The sequence below is a fragment of the Vitis vinifera genome, chromosome 3, assembly GCF_030704535.1.
Source record: "Vitis vinifera cultivar Pinot Noir 40024 chromosome 3, ASM3070453v1".
Lineage (NCBI taxonomy): Eukaryota > Viridiplantae > Streptophyta > Magnoliopsida > Vitales > Vitaceae > Vitis > Vitis vinifera.
The window spans coordinates 20,052,011-20,074,198 of NC_081807.1; the positions used below are offsets into that span (position 1 = coordinate 20,052,011).

Consider the following 22,188-nt stretch of genomic DNA (forward strand, 5'->3'; position numbering starts at 1 on the left):
TTTCAGCCTGCAGGTTTGAAGCACAGAAGGGGACCTTCCACAAAAGTAATGACTCATTCCAATTATAAACGACTTTCATAAACTTTTTTCTTTCTTTTATTATTTTTCTCTTTAATTCTTTTTCATCTTTTATTTAGTGAAAACAGTTGTACATACACAACATCCTAGCTTAAACCATATCTCATTCAAGGAATGGTGATTCTCAAATTTGTCTCCCTCTTTTTAAGTATACCAAACCAAGACCAACCCAAACCAAACAACTCCCTCCATTGGTTTTTAGAGCTGCAATTTAGAGTACAAAATATCTATAAATAAGGATCAAGAAAATAAAATTCTTTTTCCCATCAAAATTTATGAAATGAAAAACAATTATCTCCATCTACCTAGTTGGGTCGCAATTATATAAATATTTACTTGCTACTAAAGTAATTCAACTAGATTGTTATACCATGGAGATGAGAATACTACTCAACTCTTCTAAAAACATCCTCATATCAAGTTATTTGAATTTGCATTTTGAATTGGAATTTACATGCACTCTTGTTTTTCCTGAATGATAAATCTCAATCACCTTATTGTCATCCTTAACGGGGAGAGGGTGTTTCCATCTATTCCCATCAATGCTCATATGGATGTGGCTGGCTGCACTATTGTAAAGCTCAAACCGGATTGTTCCCACCTGAATTGGAAAGTAAAAATAAAACATATCTTAATAAATTTTATTTTTTATAGTCTTGATCACTATTATGGTATAATAAAAATTAGAAGAGATTAATTTCCTAAACTAAAATATGATCAGATTTGCTTTATGAGATGAATTTGTTTATCATGAAACCTTGTAATTAATGAGTAACAGGCATTTGATTAACATTAAATACTACTATAATTGAAAATTACTAATAAAGATTATTGAATTGATGGTGTATCCTTTCAAACTATGAGTTATTCCATGCCTAAATAGCTAGGGATATACAATAGAAAAAATTGCTTCAAGTTATTTGAATCAACCAGTCTTTCAATTGAAAATTAACTTGTCACCATGGTTGTAGAAGTTGTCAATCTAGAATATAAATGCATAGTATTAGTGTATTTTGGTTAGTTGGCCATTTTTTTCAATTTCTTACTAATGAGATACAACTTACTTACTTGGGTCTTAACAGTTAAGAAACTTTAATCTTCTAGGAATTGAGTTCGGGAAGCTAGGTAAGTATGCATTTATGATTGGTAAAACTTTTCGAGTGACCAATACAAGAAATTAGGTTGAAAATTGCTTTGTGTTTTCTAATTTGGTTTCTATTACTTTTTTTATTTCCAAAAGTTGTTTTTGAAGCTTTAAAAGTGTTTTTATTTCTAAATTGTAGTTTGATTTAAGAAAGGATTTTTGGAATGTTTTAAAGATTGGAAACTCTCCTAATTGGTTACTAGGGTTTTTGGAATGTTTTATAATTGGGAAGCTTTTCATAGTGGAAGTTTAGGGTGTTCCAAATATAAAAGGATTTGTTTTATTGAAAATTATAGGATCCAAGAAAATTCCAAGTGAAATAGCCTTAAAAGAGCAACTACCATCTCAAAGCTTCATCCTCCAACTCTCAAACTTTTCAAGATCCCTCTTGAAAGTACATCTAGCTTTCAATAAAGGTCTCAACTTGAACAACTAAACCTCAATAAGAGCTTTAAGGGATTCACTAAGGGCAGAAGGGAATGCTCTATAAAAAATGTGGAAGATAGGTGGTGTTGCAGATCTAAGACCCTAAGGCATATTCAATTAGGTAAAACTATGTACTATCTTTTCAAGTTTAGTAAATCATTCACGGTTGAGAGACTACTTATGGTTTTCATACTTAGTAGGTTGCTAGGTGGTTTTTCATGTTATACCTTGTGTATTATTAAAATCAATTTTATTTATTTGTGCATGGAATTTTACTCTCACTAAAAAATTAATTTAAATGGATAAACTAAGTAGGTAATAAAGAATAAAATTTGGGGATTAATTTAAGGACTATCTATTCACACACCTCCTGGTAGTTCTAGTACATCAAGACTAAATATAAAATTTCTTTCACATAGTCATATTATTGGTTAGCCTTTAGGTTTCCATAGTAAATTTTCACTGATTTAACTATCTGATTACTTATTTAATGTGCTAGGGTGAATATCCAAATATTGATTAAGGCTTCATATTTGTAAGTTTGTTTTATGAGAATCCTTGAGTTCAAACACCTTAAAACATTGCCTAGTTCCAAGTTTAAGGAAAATATAAGTGCATTCTAACTAACCTGTGCAAGACATTCCCCTCGTTCTTTGGAAGGAAGAAAATCATCTCCATGCCATGCATCTCTAAAACAAATAACTTCAAGAAGCCCATCGTTTACAAAAGGATCCTTAAAGTTCCTCTGCACATTAAAATCAACTATGATTCTTCTGTGAGATATCTAATGATGTGATCATAAGGTTGGCTTGTTGTAGCCATTAGAAGAAATCACTCTTCTCTTTGGACATAAAAGAGAACATTTAAGAAAGAGAACTTACATATTTTTCTTTTACATTTGGTCTATCAGGAAAGCAAGGCAAGTTAAGGCAAACTATTGATTTGGTGCTGCATACAAGAGAAAGAACTCATAATGATGATCAATCAAGTACAACCTATATAATATGAAAAACCTTCATTACCTTAATATAAGGCAATTATAATAGCACACAAACTGGTTCACTCAGCAGCTAAGAGGTTCATTATCTAAAAAACTCAAGCTTTTGGGATTAATTATTAGTTTATTATGAATTTAAAGTCATTCTAAGATGGTACCCTATTCTTATAACTCTCCTTTCCACTTCTTTGTTTTCTTTTAACAAATTGTCTTTTTTTCTATTATTAGTACTTCTTGTTATCAACCTTCTTTAAATAACAACATCACATATCTTTTATCAATCAAACTAGATCAGCAAATTCATCAACTATGACAATCTCATATTCTTCACTCAAAGGTTATGACCTTGATGGCTATATTAGTAGAGCATTTTCTTTATTCATCAATACACCATACTAACGATAATACAAAGAACTTGAATATCAAACTATACATGGCCTCAAAAAAAAAAAAAAAAAATTCTATATCTTATTAGATGGATATTAATACTATTTTCTAAAGCCTTACATATGTTGTTGATCTCCTTACCACACAACTTATTTGACATGCTGTTGAATGCCAATTTTCACCTTGTTCATGTGTAATTATCAAAAAAATTTATGGTGATCTTTAAACATGCATTAATACAAAGCAGTCAAACTCTAGTGAATTTATCTTAAACATGTAAAAAATACTTATTATATGATTTGTCCAAATTATACATGAATCCAATCTTCAACAACTAATTTCGATAGTATTCCATATGAACATAACGTCAACATATACAAACTTTACCAACATTTTAATGATATTTCAATGGAATGTTTTCAAGTTCACTTATGATCCTTTGAAAACACTTAGAACAACTATGTGTAGATAGCATAACACCATTTCTGTGTGTTGATATTCCTTTTAATTTTGAGAGCATTCTTCTTCATAAAATACTTTTGAACAAGGTTATCAATCCTTTTTCAAGGTCATGATAGAAATTCTAGAGGTAAAGGATACATTGTTGTAGTTTTCAAAATGCTTTCAACTATAGGTTGTTTACCACACTATATGTACCAAATAGGGCTACTCAATTGTATGATATATGTAATGTTATGACAAGTACGTGTTCTAATCGATATCATTCCTCTCCTTAAGCCAAACCTCTTTCAAATTTGATATCTCAATTTTGGTGAGTTATTGGAAGGTTTATGAACAACATCTAAAGTTAAAGTGGTTGAACATAGTAATGCACCTCAATCCTATTATCATTCCACTTATATTATGGAGACAAGGTAGTTATTTGATCATTGTCTTCCATTGTAAAGAAACTAAGCCCATCATAGCCATTTTCACGTTCATGTGACTAAGCATTAAAATTATAGTTCAAGTAAGTTTAATTGAAAATCATAAATTAGAATATAATAGCATTTTATATTTACCTGTGGGGTATGCTTATTTCCTTCCACTCTCCTTCTTGATCTTTGGTTTTAATGCAAATAGGTAGAACGATGTTCCTGCAATCTCATGCTCCTCACATTATTAAAAAATAGAACAAAATGCTATTATAGAATTAAATATTCCTTTTAAGTACATAAAATTATCTAAAAGTTATCTTGATAGATTGCAAATAAAGATATCCTAGCACAATGATAATTATGAATTCAAGCAAAAGTTAAGATATCAACTTCCCATGTTGACATAAGCCATAAATAAATTATGATTGAAGTGAAGTCTAATTTTGTTATTGAAAATGTTCGAGCATGGACTTTCCAATAATAGATATATATGGAGAGGGTAGTTGTTTAAGGAACATGATTGGTAAATTATGTTACTTGTACATCATTGAAAAGTGTAAATTTGATCTTTAAAACTTCAATCTTGAGTGTGAAGAATAAAACTAATTTTAAGTGAAAGGTATAGTCATGAAATACATTCACATGTGCTTTGTGTATGTTTATATCTATATATGAAGTAGTTAAACATGGACATGCTTATGTGGCTATCCCATTTGTGCATGCTAAGAGCCTCAAGGAGATAATGCTAGTTGTGTACTTTGCATGTGAAGGTCAAATCCTTACAATGAACCTTCATTAGTTGGCTCTAATTGGCACTTGCTCACTCCATCAAGGGTTCCTTCTATTATCATCTTCATAACTTCTCAAAAAGGTGGTTATTATATGAATTAACATTCTTTCCAAGAGGCCATGAAGGATAAGCACCTAGTTACTCTAGCAAGGGGATACATTCGGTCCATGGATCATGAAGAATTTAATCACTCTATTGGTAAACTCATATTTTACATTTCTTTCATGGGTGCCTACAAACATGTAAACTGTATGTTTTAATTTCATATTACTCGATAGTAAGGCTTGATGTACTTAACATGGTCATGGTCCATCTTGATAAATAGCTTACCTCTTCCTCTACTAATTATATAGGATGGTTGGAGGGTTTTGTTTAATGATTAGATTTTGAAGCTTTCTAAAAAATAATGATATATAAATTGTCAGACCTCCTTTGGTCAAATTCTAAAAGAATGGAACCACTATTGTCCTATGCAAATGCAATGTCCACCACATTTCTTCTTAAAGCCAATATCCATGTGGTCAACCTCTTCTAATAAAGAAACATTCATTAAACAAAACTAATTTAGGATAAATGAAAATGAGAATATAAAAACTCAACCTTTATTGATTAAGCTTTTCATTAGATCGAGAGAATAAAATTTTTTACTATTTGACTAATGACTGTTTTTCATTGTCAATCTTGCAAGAAACTTAGGTTCACTAATCTGATAGTGGATGGTACGACCTTCCTAATTCATGACAACCTAAATTGATTGCAAATTTTGGAATCTTCAATAATCTAAAATTCTATTTTAGATTAAAAGATTTCCTAAATTATAAATTTTGAAATAAAATTATGTAACTTTCCCTTATTTATTTATTTATTTTTATATTTTTTTATATTTCCAATTTGAGATAGAAGACATAGAAAGGATTCTTTTTAAAAAGACATAAAATTCTCACAATCCATTCTTAGAGTAACCAAATGAAATACTTAGACATTGTAGCAGCATCTAAATTGGTACTCATGGATTTGCCTTTAGGTTTTTGAAGAGAGACATTTCAAATTCATTTTCATAAATAACTAGTGGATCCAAGTATTTAGCTTTGGGGAATCTAGATTTATGAAATTGCACTATTCAAATGATAAACTTTATTTGCTAAGATATTTGGTCTCATAATGGTGTAGTAGAAGATTATGAAAGCTGCTACTTAAGGTTTAAAACTTGAATTCTATGTATACCTATATATTTTTGTGCCTTTTTTTAGATTTTATTTGGACAAGATTATGTGATCTTGTAGAAGATTCTTCAACATAATTGATTGAGCCTCCTTTTTATGTCCTTTGTGCTCTAAATAGTTTTTCATGATGTATATTTTTTTGTAACAATTAAAGTACTCGTTTCTCTTATACATCAATTTGGATCCACACTCACCTTTGCTACCATAAATATTCTTTTATATTCTCCTTTTAGCAACTAAAATTACCTAACTGGCTTTCCTTTCTCCATGGAAAAATTTACCATATTGCATGGACATTAACAACAACACTCCTTAAAACAAAAATGGTTAAATTGCAATCATGAGGATAGTTTTCAGCATAATTATATATATATATATATATATATATATATATATATATATATATATATATATATATATATATATGAATATTAAACATTTTTTTTTTCAAATAGAAACCACTTATCATTGGCTTAATGATATTTATAAGCTATTGAAGTCATAAGTTGCATATCTAATTAGACTAAAATTACATCTTAGGTGCATGATAGGTGACAAGCACGCTTCTAAAATCATTTGACTTTGAACTAACCTAAGAAAGCCCAATTATTTAGCTTTGTGCTTGGAATGTGGTATTTTATGTAGCTTTTAAGGCATTTTATAGTTGGTGGAAGGTATGTGAGGAAAGTGAAGGAGCATGGGTTAGTAGTGGAATTTGTAAATGATAGCTTAATTAATTCTCTATGAAAAATAGAATAAAGATAAAGCTATGTAGATCCTTACACCATTTTTTCAGTTTTTTCCTAGTACCATTTTCTTCTATGGAAAATACAAACTTTAGGCAAAATGGTACTAGGATGGAATTAGACAAGCGGTAGTGCCACCTTGGTGCTATTTTATTTTGATAGCATAGGGTACATGATTTTGTATAATTCGTAGCTTACCCTAACATCTCCTACCTTATTTTTTATACTTTCACTTAGGGCAATTATGAGCACATGTAAATACTTTTTTTTTAGCAAATGAATGGGGTAGTTTGGAGAGCCTTAGGGGAGATTCATCATTCATTGAGGAATTGCTACTGTCTCTACAGTCTTTGTAATATTATAATATTTTTAAACTCTTCTCAATGATATTTGCATGTTGCTATTGACACAATTTAGTTTTATATAAGTTTGAATGCTCTATTTTTACTCTTTAGTTAAGTATTGTTCTCATGTTTTTTGAGTATGATTGATGGCATAAATTGCATGGCAATGAGAGCAAAATCATTTCTTAAGCTTTATTTCAACATTAAATGCACTCCCAAACTAGTTAATTGTATGCTACTTGTCATATGATTGGTTTTCTAGTATTTTCTATTAGTTGTTAATGCTTAAAAAATCTTTAATGAATTATGATGGTCTTAGGAATCTCTTAGAATATCTCAAAATCAAGAATAAGGTATGAGTATATATGGATTACTCCATTCCCTGTCTTTAAACCATTAGGGTACATGCAAATCTTCCTAGGGCTCTTTAGATCCTTGCACAAAAGCAAATACACATTTGAAACCTTTAGATCTATAATAGTGTATTAACTTAGATCTAAATATTCCAAGATCATATCCAGTTGGTGAAGAAGTATCAAAATCATTGTAAATCTCTCAAACCTAGAGATATTTTGTCACAATGTCTCTTTCTCTTTGAATCCAAGCACTAGAGGAGTGTAATCCTCTTAAAAGTTTGGTGGTTACAATTTTCTTCTCTCTGGTGTGAATAGGAATACAAGACTGAAACCTTAACCATTAAAAGGGGTTTATATAGGCTTCTAGCTGTGAGCTTAAGTAACTTGTACCCATCTTAGGCTTGGGTTACTTAAACTATCCCACTTGGGTCCTAATTGACTAATTAGCCTTATCGGGCTCCACTTAATCAATTAGCCCAATCTAAATAGGCAATTCACAAGCTCCTGTGCAACATTGCGTATTTACCAAAACAAGCTAATGCATATATGTGAAGAAAGAACTCAACTAACCCTCATAAACCTTGTAATTAAGGAATACAAACTCGAAAGGGGACTATTGAGACCCATAGGTAAATATTGGTTCCTTCAGAATCCAATTTTGAAGTTGATTCAACATCCCACTATAGAGAGAATTAACTACACTCTAGTATCCTATGTATATTACAATGAGATACAAGAACCTAGGCCCATGACCTACTATCCACTATATGTAGGTTCTTTATAAATTAGTGTCTGTAATCTAACAATGTGAATACTATCGACCTTTCAAAATTACCTCTATTATCCTTGAGTTATAAATCTTCTTATTATATAATCAATAAACATACCCTAACTTATAAAGAGCACATGTCAAATTCCAATAAAGGAATTACTACAACCATAACTTTCTTGATCACATGTCCTTAGGATTACACAAGTGGACATACTGTCTCAATCTCATGAGATATCATGGTACCTATATTAAGAATATCCATTGCCATTAACTTCCATCAACAGTGACCCAAATCATAAGAAATCTATGACCACCTTAGAATCTCACCCATAAGTCAAAGTTATTACAAACTTTAACGTAAGTTTAGTATCCTCTCAAGCTTGATTGGCCATATAATATAGCAAGTTGGTGAGGTCATGATTACCCTATAGACAATGTCATGACTCACTGTAGGTTTAGTCTAATGTGTAACCATACACATTAGTGTACTCACCATAGTAACCCCATCATAATGACCAAGACCAATCATCCCTTTAAGTAGTAGTTCGTGCACTACAACCTCAAATAGATTGTCTAATTAAGTTCATGAATCGATTATGATCTAATCATTTACTTGCAAAGACTCATGGCTTGGACCTTTTATACAACTCATAATGCTCGTAAGTCATGTACAATACAAAAGATATTAGGTCAAAAAACTCAAAAAGTGTAATATATGGAATGGATAGATAATAAGGGAAACTAGAATCTTATAAATAAATAATAAATCTATAAAAATGTTAAAATATGTCATGCTTTTAAGGGCTTTGTTGTAACAGTAAAGGATCAAAGTCACATGAAGATCAATGAAGTAGTCTTATTTCAACCAATCCAAAGTTTGAGGAAGGTCAAGGGGGTTAGATGTTCAAATAGGCTTGAGTAAATTTTGTTAAATTCTATACTCTTTAAATATCAATCTCATAAATTTTGAGAATATATGGACATGATTTTTTGTTGTGAAGAAATCAATAAATATTGATGAAAAGCATGAATGTTGAAAGAACTGAGGAGCTTTCTATAAAAAAAAAATGGTGTCGACGCAAGCCTTGGTGCATTTTTCTGGTTAAACTAGTGTTATTTTGAGCAGAAAAGGTCCACTTCTTAAAAAAATGGAGCCAAGATGGTGCAACCCTATAACCTAGCACCAGTTTCACTAAAAATACCTCTATTTTGTTCTGAAACTCTAAGAAATCATGAGATCCACATTCTAGGACTTCTCTAAAGCCACCATTAGATCTCTCACCTTGTTTAGATGCCTCCACATGGTATACAACTTAGGGAACATAAGAGCACCTATTTAAAGAGATTTTGCAACTAGAGAAGGGCGATTTTGGAGAACTCCCCTTGGTGGGGAGCTCTTCTTCAACGTCTAACTTTTAGACTTCTTGTTACAACTTCAATCTTTGTAATGTTTTTCTTCTTTTAGTTATTTTTCTAATCTCTCATACTTCTTTCTTTTAAATATTCTTATATACTCTTACATATAAGTTTTAGTTTAATACAATATTGAAGTTGAATCTTGAGTTTTAATTATGATTTCCTTACTTTATGATTTTGCTCTTCATATGCATTCCATTTTCATGTCTTTTGAGTAGTGGTTTAGCCTAAGGCGAAGGGGGTCTTTAAGATCTCCCTTGTGACCATGAAATGACCCTCAAATCTTAAGTAAGTAATGATTTATTCAACTTATAAGTTGGAACACTCCATTTTAATTAGAATACAAAGCCTTGATGCTTGGAAATTAAAGTTTGGAGGCCCCCATTGAGGACATCTCAAGCACTTGGTGGTGAGAGTCATTTTGATTTGAGATGATCATTATTCAGCCCTTAATTATACAGTTTAGTAAATAATTAATTGTGGGGGCTTTAATTAAATTATGCTTGTGTTGAAAATTCTCCAACTTAGAGCACCTATAAGTAGTCTTAATTGTGTTAACTTAATTAAGGATCTTTTCATGGTAAGAAAGGAGCTCAAGGGACTCCTTAACACTTTTGTAAATCATGTTAAATTTCAATTTAAATGCTGTTGTTTTTTCCCCTATATATATATAATTCAGCAACCCTTTTCTCAAGTAATTAAGTGAAAGAGTTTGCCTAAAAAAAATTCTAATCCACCTCCAATCTTTTCAATTCCCCTATTCACCTAAAATCACCTTCTTGTAGTTTAACACCCGATTCACTAGAACTTTAAAATTATAATCAACTCCTTATACTTAGAAATTGCACTTTGGCATACACATTTGGGAGTAGTCAAAGTAGTAACCTAGGTTGAGGAAATAGAGACCCTTATGATTTTTTTTTTGCCCATGAAATGTTTTTCAAATCTTAGGTGTTTAGTAAACTCAGGTTGTGATAAAGACTTCCTTGTTTTGATTAGAGCATTAGTCCTTGATGCTAAGAAACTAGAGTTTAGGAGCCCCTTTAAGAGTATCTCAAGTGTATAATAGTCAAAACCCATTTTTGACATAAGATAACTTTTACTTTGCTCCTAGATATATGATTTGACAAGCAAATAAGTAGTTAAAACTTGACACATATAGAGGTGTAACTCACAAATGTGAGACTTTTAAATTGGTTAAGTTTGTATTAAAAACCTTCCAACTAAAAATATTTGTAAGTAATCTTAATTATCTTAATTTGATCGAATGTATTTTCATAGAAGTAAAAGAATCCAATGGATCTCTCAATGCTCAACACTTTTGCAAGAATTTTCAAATCTAATTTTCCTCTTAGTTTCACTTAGGTTTCCCCCTTGTTTTTAAGAAAGTTTATAAAACTTCTTTTTTTCTTTTTTGTTAACAACTGAATGAGAGAGTCACCATAAAAAAACTTTACTCACTTGTACCCCTAAGGCCACTTCCTCATGGACGATGCTCAACTCACAAAAACTCTTAACTACAACTTCTTTCTACATTTAGGAGCTATACATTATGGTATACTCATTTAGGAACTACCGATAAGCTCCCTAACTTGATTGATAACCTATAAGAATATTGGAATATCATTTTATGCTTTATCTATGAGTTCATTAATTTCCATACAAGACATCCTCATAGCTAAAGAGTTTTTACCCTATTCTTTGAATAAATAATAATAATAATAATAAACATAGAAAGATTCAATGATTTATGTGGTTTGACAACTTTAGACCCTCTCCTATAATATTAAACTATTTTTAATAGATTTTACTATCTTCCAAATGGTAAGCCTTATTTCCTTATATATTTGGATTATAAATAGTGAAGGAGCTACTAAAAAAGAGTTGGATTTTTCATCTCAAGGATACTAGCTTGATCCTAATGATCTAAAACTATCTAATGATGAATCCTAGGCTATTATTCTCTAATTAGATGACAATAGGTCTTCAAGCTGACATTGCTCAAGTCTCACATAATCCCATACTTTAAGACATGATTATTTCAAAGATAAGTACAAATATCTAGATAAAACACACAAACAAATTTAATGCTTATTTTAGGGTATGTTTATTTTGAATTTTGTCACAAGGAACCATTAACTACCATATATTGAACAAAAGAATCCTATTTTTTATGTGTCTTTTGACTACTTTAGAATTTCAGTACCATAACCAATAAAAATCACTCTCTCATTCTCTCTCCCCATTCGTTCTCTCTCTTTCTCACACTATTTCTCTTTGCATTCCATTCTATTCCATTCTAAGGAGAAGGTCTCACCTTAATTTAATGTACTTTTAGGTCATCAAACAAACATATGTTTAAATATATCTCAAAATTTGCTTATTCTAATCTAACTAGAGCATCATAAGGAATACAAAATAAAGAAATACAAATAATGGAAAATTTTTGTTTCTTTCTCTCTTTCTCCCTTTCTCCCTCTTCTCCTATCTCTCTTAAGCCTCTTTTTACTTCTAAGGATAATTTCACTATAATTAAATATGTTTTTAGCTTACAAAACAAACATATGTCTAAGATACATCTCAACAAAAACAAGTGAACATCTATTAAGCAACATAATTGTAATTCTAAATTAAGTAGATCATTATAAGAATTAGGAAATAAATACAAATACCATTTTATGTAAATGTTGAAGATATCATTATTAAACAATCACCTTGGCCAGGGCTTAAAATAACAACTACAACAACATTCATCCTTTTTCTGCAAAGATTCTTCAACATCCAATCCTAACATAAACATGTCAAATCAATAAATCAAGAATGTAATATGAATTAATTTGACTTGATTGTCATGAACTAGAAGTTTTGATTAACTATCTTAAAACTCATAATGCAATTATTTGGAGGGAAAAAATAGAAATTAGTAAAAAAAACATAAATTTATTGTTAAGTGCATTAAATGATTGATTAAATGTATATTTTTAAAATGAGGTGAATACAACTAGACATGAGTTTGATCAATTTTAGGAAACAAAAGCCCACTAAATATTTCATAGGTAGAATAGTTAGTTTGAAGTAGAATAAAAGAACATTCCAAATGAAATGACAAACTATGCCATAAAATTTTTAAATGTGATATGAAAGTATGCATAGTAGCCTTGAAAAACTTAGATACGGATGAATAGTTCTACCATATCATTTACAAATTGAAGCAAACCCTAAAGTAGAGGGAAAGATACTCAAAAAGCTATAATCCATGTGAAACATTAGAACTCAAAAATAAAAATATTTGCTAGTTGCATTTAATCTAACCCCAAGTACTTTAGGAACTCATTTTTTTGCAACTTTAATCTCTATAATTCACAACCTTTAAAGAATAAAAAATAGAGTATCACCATAACAATCATATCTCAGGAGCACACTTGGCTAGATATAGAGTTAAAGGTTATGAGACTTGATGGATAAAAATAGGTTAAAAAAATAATTTTTTTAGAAAAAGAAGTAATGATTATGAATGGTCTAGATAATTTGGGTGTTTAAGCTTTTAACTTTTAGCTTATATATTCCATGACTTGATTTCAAAATTTTAGGTTTAGAATTTGTATATTAATTTATTATTAAAAGCAAGATTGTTGTATAGTTATCATGTTTGTGAAAATATTTTGGTCCAAATTCACCTTTTAAATCTCTCCCTTCCTCATTATAACCCTTGCACATTCATCCCTTCCTTATTATGAATGTCATCCCCAAGCTCATTCATTTCTATCTTAGGTTTAATATCACAAAATCAAATGTCTTGGTCTTTTGGCTTAATAAAGCATCATCAACCATAAAATACGAGCAATAATTTCCTTCTTTTTGCTTTGGAAACTATAAAGCATGGGATATACTTAATATGTGTCACAAAAATTGAAAAACATGTTAATTAGCTAAAAATATTACCTTACTCAGGCCCAACAATAGATTTAGTGGTAGATAGAAAAAAAGAAAAAATAATCCTTCCAACTTTCATGCTTATAGTAGTAGCCAAGTGAAAATAAAATTTATCTAGGTGTACCTTGAATGCCAAGAAAATACAATGACTAGACTATGATTTGTAAAGTATGAGATAATGACATGCACTCTCCATTCTAGGAAGATGTGCTCCATTATAGCATATATTTCATACTACGTGTGCCAATAGATAAAGGGTAAAGGTAAGAAAATTATGAATCCTCTTCACATCATCTTACTCCTAAAAATCTTTTTGTTTGATGATGATCAAGTTTATGCTTTAATCAAATTTGGCTACACCATAAAAAAAAAAAAAGAAATAGTGTTTAGCTACTTTCAAACATTGCCTAGGTCATGAATGATTAAACTTTAGTGGACATTGTTGGCAAATTTTCTAGTTATGATCTATATGATATAAGAGAAAGTGAAAGATAATCATTTCATTTTAGCCTAAATATATGCTAAGTTCCAACTTGAAACTTATGGATTTTCACTAAATATATTTATTTAGTGAAGAATGCAACAAAAACAAAATAAAACATGAAACTCATGGAAGTGTCAAGGCAATTGAGAGTCTTAAGAGTGATGAAAAGAAGGTGCGCAAGCTTCGATGCACAAGAAAATATGAAAAAAAAAGGCAACAAAAAAGGACATTGTCAAAATGCAAGAGCCAAATCGATACCTAAAGCTCTACTTTGATACCTAAAATCAATGAAGAGAAGGATTAAAAGCATTTTGAAGCAAGGGGCATGTTGTATCAAATGCAATGTTAAATTTCGGTAAAACCCCCGACTTTTGAACAGTAGCATTTAGAAGCCTAATGGTTTATATTGAAACCAAATTGATACTTGACTTAGACTTATTGAAATTTTGATAAAGGCCCTCCAAATATCAAGCCTTAGTATCATTTGTCTATTATAATTAACAACACTTCAAATACAAGTTTGATACAAACAGACCTTAGTGTCAAAGATTTGATACCCACTTTAACAATATATCCATTTATCGATTTCTGGTAAAGATTACTCTAGCTAATTATCAAAATTTCAATTCTAGTATGATTGCTCATCCAAAATTTCAATATAAGTATGCATTTTTTTTTTTGAGCTTGATTTCATGAGAATTGTCTTTTTAAGGAGCAATTTGTGATGATTAGGGTGTGTTTGAGGTCTAACCAACTGAAGAAGGCCATAAGAAATGATACTTTTGAAGTTGCCAATTTTTAGTACCAACACCAGAAATTTCAAAATCATGTTTGATACATAGTTCACATTTTGAAACAAGCACCTGAAAGATGAAACCTTTTATAAAAAATTTTGATAGCAATTGTGTATTTTGTTATCTGTTTCTACTAATTATTTAATTTTATTTTACTTATTTATTTTCTAATATTTTAGGCATTTTATTGATGTTTTTAGGGTTAGGAAGTATACATAAATACTAACATTAGGGTCTTTAAGATGGGTGGTGATTATTGAAGATAAAATACGTTCTTTCTTTTTTAGTACTTGTTAATTAGTCTTCTTGAATTCAATATTAGTTGTTAGATTAAGTATAAGTGGCCGAAAACCTTGATATCTTGACAATATTAGAGGAATGCATCTATGAACTTTAAGAAATTATTCCTACTTTAAGATTCATAATTTCTTATAATTTGAAAAAGGAAAAATAACTCTATGAAACTTATGAGACAACATATGTTTAATAACTATTGGGTTCAATGTATGCTTCCTATAAAAAAAGGTTGATTTATTGCAATTCGAGTTGATCATTCATATGCAAAGTCTTATATTCATATGCATGAATATAATACTACCAATAACTATACTAATGCACAGATGTCTCTCCCATCAATTGGTATTGGATATAGCTTAACAAAGTGGACAAATGTTATAATCTTTTAAATTTTTTATCATGGATAAATAAGTTTGAAGGTTTTAAAATATCTCTAATCTTAATAGAAAAATGTTGTAATGGCTATTGAACAGGCATTGTTGAAATTGACTAAATATTCAAAATTATTCTATTACCTCAACATGACACAACCCATTACTCATACTTTCTTTCATTTGAACTATTTCTTTGTTTTTATAAATTTTGTTTCCCATGACATAACAGTATGCTCACTATTACCGACTAATATGAATTATTTCTCTATTTGTTAGATCACTAAGAAAAATCAAGTTAATTACAATGATGCATTTTTGTCAAATTTGAAAGACAAAGCAATAATCTATTATGCTACCTTCCAAAAGTTATCTTCTAGAGCTCCTTCATAAGTAAGCCTTGTATATGATTGAATATAAATATAACCAAATAACTATATAATTAGTAGGCTATTTTAAAAATAAAGTGGAATAAATCAACATAAAAAGATAGTATGAAACTTATGTTCTTAGTTTCATGAAACAAAGAGAGCAAATAAGATAATTGTACAAAGTTTGGAATATAGGTTAATGTTTAAAAAATGCATCTATGTAAAAATGAATCTTGATAGAGAATAAATATATAACCTAGAAGAAAAAGGGAAAAGTCAATAAGATAAAGCTCTTACCAATAATAAAGTAGTTCCAAAATATTGCATGAAATTCTTTGTCACCTTCCTAAAAAATATTATTATAAGAAGTATCAATACTAAAATAATAAAATAAAATTTCATCCACTTGAAGTATTAATGCATATAATGATTAATATACTAAAGGATGTTTCTTTCTAATTCGATATTATGTTAGAGGAATCAATGCTCATTGATGCTTCACATGAGTGGTTTAGCAAAATTAAATAATGTATGACTATCTCTTTAGTAAAAAAAAACTTTAGAATAGACATGCTTGGCAGGTTGTAGTCTAAATTATTTATGACTATAACCTTATTTTCCATAGCCAAGGAAAAAAATATCCTGCCCATTTAACATCCTTTATAGTTTATGGAGAGGTTTTATTTAAATTTGCTCCTAAATATATTTGTTCTTCAACCGTTTTTATTCAGCCACCTATTGGTCTCTTCAATCTCTTACCCTTTTTCTTTCATGAGTTTTAGTTCAAAATGACTTCAGAAGAGTTCACCTTCTAAGAATGCAGGCCAAAAGCAAACCTAAATTTGGAGATTTTCTTTTATTGCTAAAGAATTACCTTAAGGTGGTGTAGTTGATTGTTTTACTAATTAAAAGTTTAGGTTAAACCCTATTCACCTTATCCATTGCATTCTTTCCTGGCACTACCTATCTTCTTATCATATTTTGCTGGAATAGGTTTTCTCCAAACTTTTCTCAAAGTTTATCAAGTCTTTATTATAATAGCTCAGTTACCATGCATTAGCTTTATCTTCCAACTCACAAGCTAACTCTAATACTTTGTAGAAGACCAAGGGCATTGCTATATGTACATATTAGACTATGGCTCACTTTGAAAGCTACTTCCAATGTAAATATCTCCAAGGAAAACTAACTAATTAAATGGAAAAAAAGTACCAAACTGACATCACCCACATGAAAAAAATCAATGATTTTTATTCCTATTTTGTGAGAGATTGTTCTCATTTTAAGGACAAGATTTCTGATAACCTAGAGTTGTTCAAGATCTTTTTAAAAAGAAGGAATAACTCTTTCAAAGGCTTGTTCACCAGTTTACCAATGATCAATTTAATTTATATATATTCAACTCAATTTGTATTGTTCAAGTATTGATTTGTTCATCAACCTAGTGAATCTTTGTGTTTCTAACATACTTGATAAGGATGTAGTTCTTATTTCATTGTTCTAGTTTAATACTTGAACACATTGCAATAATGTGATTCATTTATAAGAAACAATTAAAAAGGACCATTAAATTGCTTCCAACAATGTTTTACTACCCCCTAAAATTTAAAGCAACAATTCCGATTACAAAACATACTTTGATACCTCTTCTTAATTAGGTAACAAATGGTGTAGGTAAGCTTTGACAGAATTTCAAGTGGAGTTAAAATCTTTGTTACTATGTGATGATTAACAAGTCTATAAATAAGAAAAACTACGAAGAGAACTAAAATTGAAGATTAAAGATATTCAAGCTTAGTGGACTAATAATGCATCACTTTTTTTTTTAGAACCAGTAGAAGATATGCTTGTGTACATTAAAGAAAAATGTAGTACAAAAACATTACCATAGGTTGCAAATTTGCTTCAAGGGCACTTTCAAGACCAAAAGTAGATGGTAACTGAAAACCTTCTGGAATGGATTTCATTTTTATTACAACCCCCCAACTGGAACACATATAAGAAAAAGTTTAACTATAATGAGGTTATATTAATGTTATGGAAAGGTTGAGAGGTTCTAACACACAAAGTGATAGTGGCCAAAACCATTGGGTGTAAAAGAGGTGCAAAAATAGTCAGCCTTCAAATGACAATCAAAGTCAATTTTTTGTTTCAACTTGGTGATAGAACAAATGAATTCGAATTAAGGAATGTGGCATAATAAACAAGTTGTAAATAGGATATAGGAAACCTTTTGTAATCAAACTCAAAACTTACAATTGCCTAATTTTAAATAATGACAAAATAAATAGGAAGTAATATAAAGATATATAGAAGGACAACTTGCCACAGTTTGAAGATCTAAAATTTATTGATTGATGTTAACATATGTGATTAGTATTATAAACCTTAGTTCATTTAAAACAATACATGTCCTACAATTTGGTTTTGTATATATTGTCATGTATTGATAAAAATATGTGGTTCAAGATATAACAATTTTATAAATTGAATATACCTTAGAAGAAAGAGGAGAAAAAGAAAAAGAAAATGAAAAAAATGCAACAACACCCATGACAACAAGAAATGGAGCTTCTTTTAAAACCATGAGCCTTTATCATAAAATTTTAACAACATTTGTAATAGAATAAATATCTACTACCCTAATTAAATTTTAATGTTCTTGCAATTGATTGAGAAAAATAGTCTCTTCTATACCAAAGAAAATGGTGTAAGGAAATAAAAGAAAAAACTTGGGGAAGAAAAACTCATGAATAATATTCATAACTACAATGTTCAATCAATGCTCTATTAGATGACTTTTGATGTCTCCATTACCTGTCTATATCCTTTTCTGGTTTAGTGATCACCTCTCGTAAAAACTGAAGCATATCCTTAGGTAATGTTGTAGGTGGTTGATTCTCCTGCAAGTTCACAAGTCATGGTTACATGCATGTGACTTCTACTTCACCATTGCATTATGTAATTAGTATTCCTTCCCACCCCTTTGATAAATGTTTTATTTAGCCTTCAAGATGGCTCAATAGGTGAAGTAGACTTATATATATATATATATATATTGGTATCTATTTATGATAATAAGTTTTGATAGAATATTTTAGGATATATATGAGAAGGAAAAGTTTGTGAACTTAATTATAAATATCATACCAAGTAGGTAGAAATGTAAAGAGCAAAAAATAAATAGTAGAATAAGACTTAGAGTTCAAGTATGGATATTAGTAGCCTAAAAATATGAGATATTTTAAGGGTCAAGAATTATATTTGCTTTCTATTTCCTTAATAAATTCTCTATGGTATATTGAATTTGTTCTCTTATACATGCATATAAGCATAATTAGTCAAACCATTTTAAGACCTTTTACAAATTTATGTATGCATTTATTTTTATCTTTAGGTTATTGTACTAACACACATATTGATCAAGCCATCTTGTGGATGAATTAAATGACCTCAAATATATGATCCAAATAGCATGTGGACAGAGTTTATTTTTAGAAGTGCGATATTTAACTTACCCATCCAAGTGAAAACGAAATATTAGCTTTAGATCCCAAAGGCAATAGGAGAATTGATGGATTTGAATCAGGTTTCGCATTTCTGACTGCTTGTGTGATTAATTGCATGAGTTGATTAGCCATTGCATCCCCACTCCAAACCTGGTGAATATATATATGTATATGATCTCAAAGCAAATCCAATGGATAATATAATATCACAAAAAGAACGTATAGCAACTCAACTTACAATTATTGTGTTTTTTGAACCCGATGTTTTTATATATTCAGTGACTTTGTTGAGTATGTGAAGAAGAGGAACCTTTGATACATCAATCTGAAGATGGAAAGCAAACTATCTTATGGAAAAACAATTAAACAAATCTTTTATCATAATATAAGAAGTTAAGTTCTAAAACCTTACTATATAATCCTTGTATGAGATGCTACAACATGATAACAACAACTCATTTCCCAACCTTGCATCATCTTCGCAATTGATCAATGTTATCCCAACAAATCTTTTCCAATTGTACCTGTAACAACAACTTTAAAGATTCAATTGAAATATTTTAAAAACATAATTTTAAACAACTCTTATATGTATTTGAAATCAAATATTATTTTAAAAATATTGTATAAATATTTTAAACCTTAATGAATAGACAATAATAATTTTTAAACCTTAATTATTTCTTAGTATAAATAATTCACCTAAAACAAAAATACTAGAAATGCTTAGACATTACTCTGTTCCCAGGATCTGCTTGTGAATCACCTCCGCCAATGTGTGCATTGCTAATGGGAGGCCATCGCAATGCTCTAGAACCTCGTCCTTCATTTTCAACCTATATTCTTTCAGGTATTCCAATAAGCTTCCATACTTGAATCGCCATGCTTGCTCCATGGATGATGGAGGTTGCATCTGATACAAATTGTGAGGGCCCACCATCATTCTTGCTTTGTGGGGGAGTCGGCTTGTGATGATGACATGCCCATAACCATCACCATCACCATCACCATCACCACTTAAGGACTTCAACTTTTCCTTTAACTTGAAATACCAGTCGATGTTGATGTCCCAGATGCCGTCCAACACCATCAAATACCTTTTACCCTTCAAAGCTTTCCCCAGAATCTCCAACAGCTCTTCTACTCCTACTTCTACACCAGAGTCCACCACTGCTGCTGCCTTACATTGTTTCAACATGTCTTTTATCATCTCCTTAAACTCCACATCTCCACTCAGTTTCTGGAATAAGCATATCCAAATTCTGTAATCCCAGTTATACCACTGAATGATTGGAGTGAACACCAATAGAGCGAGAGTGGTTTTACCCGAGCCCCCAATCCCCACGATTCCAATTTCCTCAAATCCTTTCCCTTTCCTCACTAGTCGATCTAAAATAGTACTTACTTGTTCATACAAATTTCGAAATTGGACGGGATGAAATTCATCGGGGTTTGGTGTTGAAATAACTGTCAAGGAGGTGGAGGATGATGAACTTGCCACCATTTCAGCTGTAGCGGTTAGCTTTTTCTTTATTTGAAGCAACAAACATCTGGTTTTGCATATAAGCCACAGCTCGGCCAGAGTGTATCCTTGCATCGGACCCTCCTTCTTCGGGGTTCACGCTTCTCCGACAACACCACGCACTCTTCTAATGCGCTGATGGCGTTGTATAGACAATTCTTCAATCTTATGGGTGTGGATGCCGTGATGTCCTTTGCTTTCAACACATCTCTAATCTGTAGAAAATGAGAGCGAAGGGGGATCTCATTTTCCCCCGTGTGTTCCTCCTCTGCGTCTTCCAAGTCCAGAATGAACTTGTTCTTCAAGAACTGCAAATGATCAGCCGACATTTTGTTGCCGATATTCTAAGTGATGATGAGGTAATGAGAAGTATTTGCTAAAAATGTGGGAGGCTTATCGTCTAAAATTCTCAACCCCCATATGAAGAAAGAATATTCTTGTGTTTGGATGACGGGAAAAGAACAAACAACAGGGAAAGAAAAATTAAGTTGAGAAAGGAAAGCTCTTTATTCTTTTATATATAACTCTGTGCTGAAGCAAAGAATCCTTGTTATACTTCCATTGACCTTTGATGATTATGTCATTCCAAAAAAAAAAAATTGAATGCAAAAATTTGACCTAACATGTGTTTTCAAATTATAAAAGAGCTTAAAAATTTTCATAAAACAAAATTTGCAATTTTATCAAATGATAAATTATAAATATAAGTCTTATTGATTTTGATGATTTAAAGAAATAAATAAAGAATTTCAATAAAAAAATAGAAAATTTAAAAATAATAATTTATTAACAAATGAATAATAATAACAAAAATTATAAATACAAGTCTTGATTTCTTTAAATTTTTAAAAGTAAGAATTTTTTTCTTGGAAAGAGTTTTAAAAGTAGTTTATACTCATAAAATTCAATAATTTTATCAATTTGTTTTACCAAAATGTTTAAACCTCTTTGAAAAAATAAGGTTAATTTAATTAAGAAAAACACCCAAGCAGGAAGTGAATTGGGTTTTTGAAATTCTTTTTCATGCACAATAATTTTAAGCAAAATAAGGAACAAATGTAAAGAGATTGAGTTAGAGAGATCAAACATAATTTTGTAGTGGTTCAGCACCCTTTGCCTACGTACACTCTCCCTCCTCAAGCTTCTAACCAAGTGAGGGTTCCACTATCCTTGAAGTTTCAATCAAGCTTCCAAAGTCTTTACACTTTGATTCTGGCTCCAATGTGCTCTTACGCAATCCTTCAAGTAATCACCAACTTGAAGCATTCTATACACACAACTTCACTTAATCATAGCCTAGCTCAATAAATGCTCAAATACAAGGAAAGACTAGGATGAATGACAAAAGTG

At 30.3% G+C, this 22,188-nt stretch overlaps 1 protein-coding gene across 1 annotated transcript; it reads right to left on the minus strand.

The window, feature by feature from the left end:
- Positions 1-364: 364 nt before the first annotated feature.
- On the minus strand, positions 365-21,186 carry LOC104878962 (diacylglycerol kinase 6). Its single transcript, XM_019217863.2, has 12 exons — positions 20,054-21,186; positions 19,729-19,840; positions 19,555-19,641; positions 19,326-19,466; positions 18,625-18,710; positions 17,694-17,793; positions 16,105-16,153; positions 12,272-12,344; positions 4,055-4,129; positions 2,530-2,596; positions 2,277-2,393; positions 365-679 (listed from the first exon to the last, which is right to left on the minus strand). The coding sequence occupies exons 1-12, from the start codon at positions 20,911-20,913 to the stop codon at positions 500-502; spliced, it is 1,947 nt and encodes a 648-aa protein (XP_019073408.1). The 5' UTR covers positions 20,914-21,186; the 3' UTR covers positions 365-499.
- Positions 21,187-22,188: the final 1,002 nt, after the last annotated feature.

Excerpts from the sequence above, each read along its gene's own strand:
- LOC104878962 (XM_019217863.2), bottom strand. The coding sequence starts at position 20,913 with ATGCAAGGATACACTCTGGCCGAGCTGTGGCTTATATGCAAAACCAGA. Across the intron at positions 19,642-19,728 it reads TCTCATACAAGGATTATATA|ATTGATGTATCAAAGGTTCC; the intron begins GTAAGGTTTTAG and ends TTCCATCTTCAG. Across the intron at positions 12,345-16,104 it reads TTGGAACTACTTTATTATTG|GATTGGATGTTGAAGAATCT; the intron begins GTAAGAGCTTTA and ends TGTTTATGTTAG.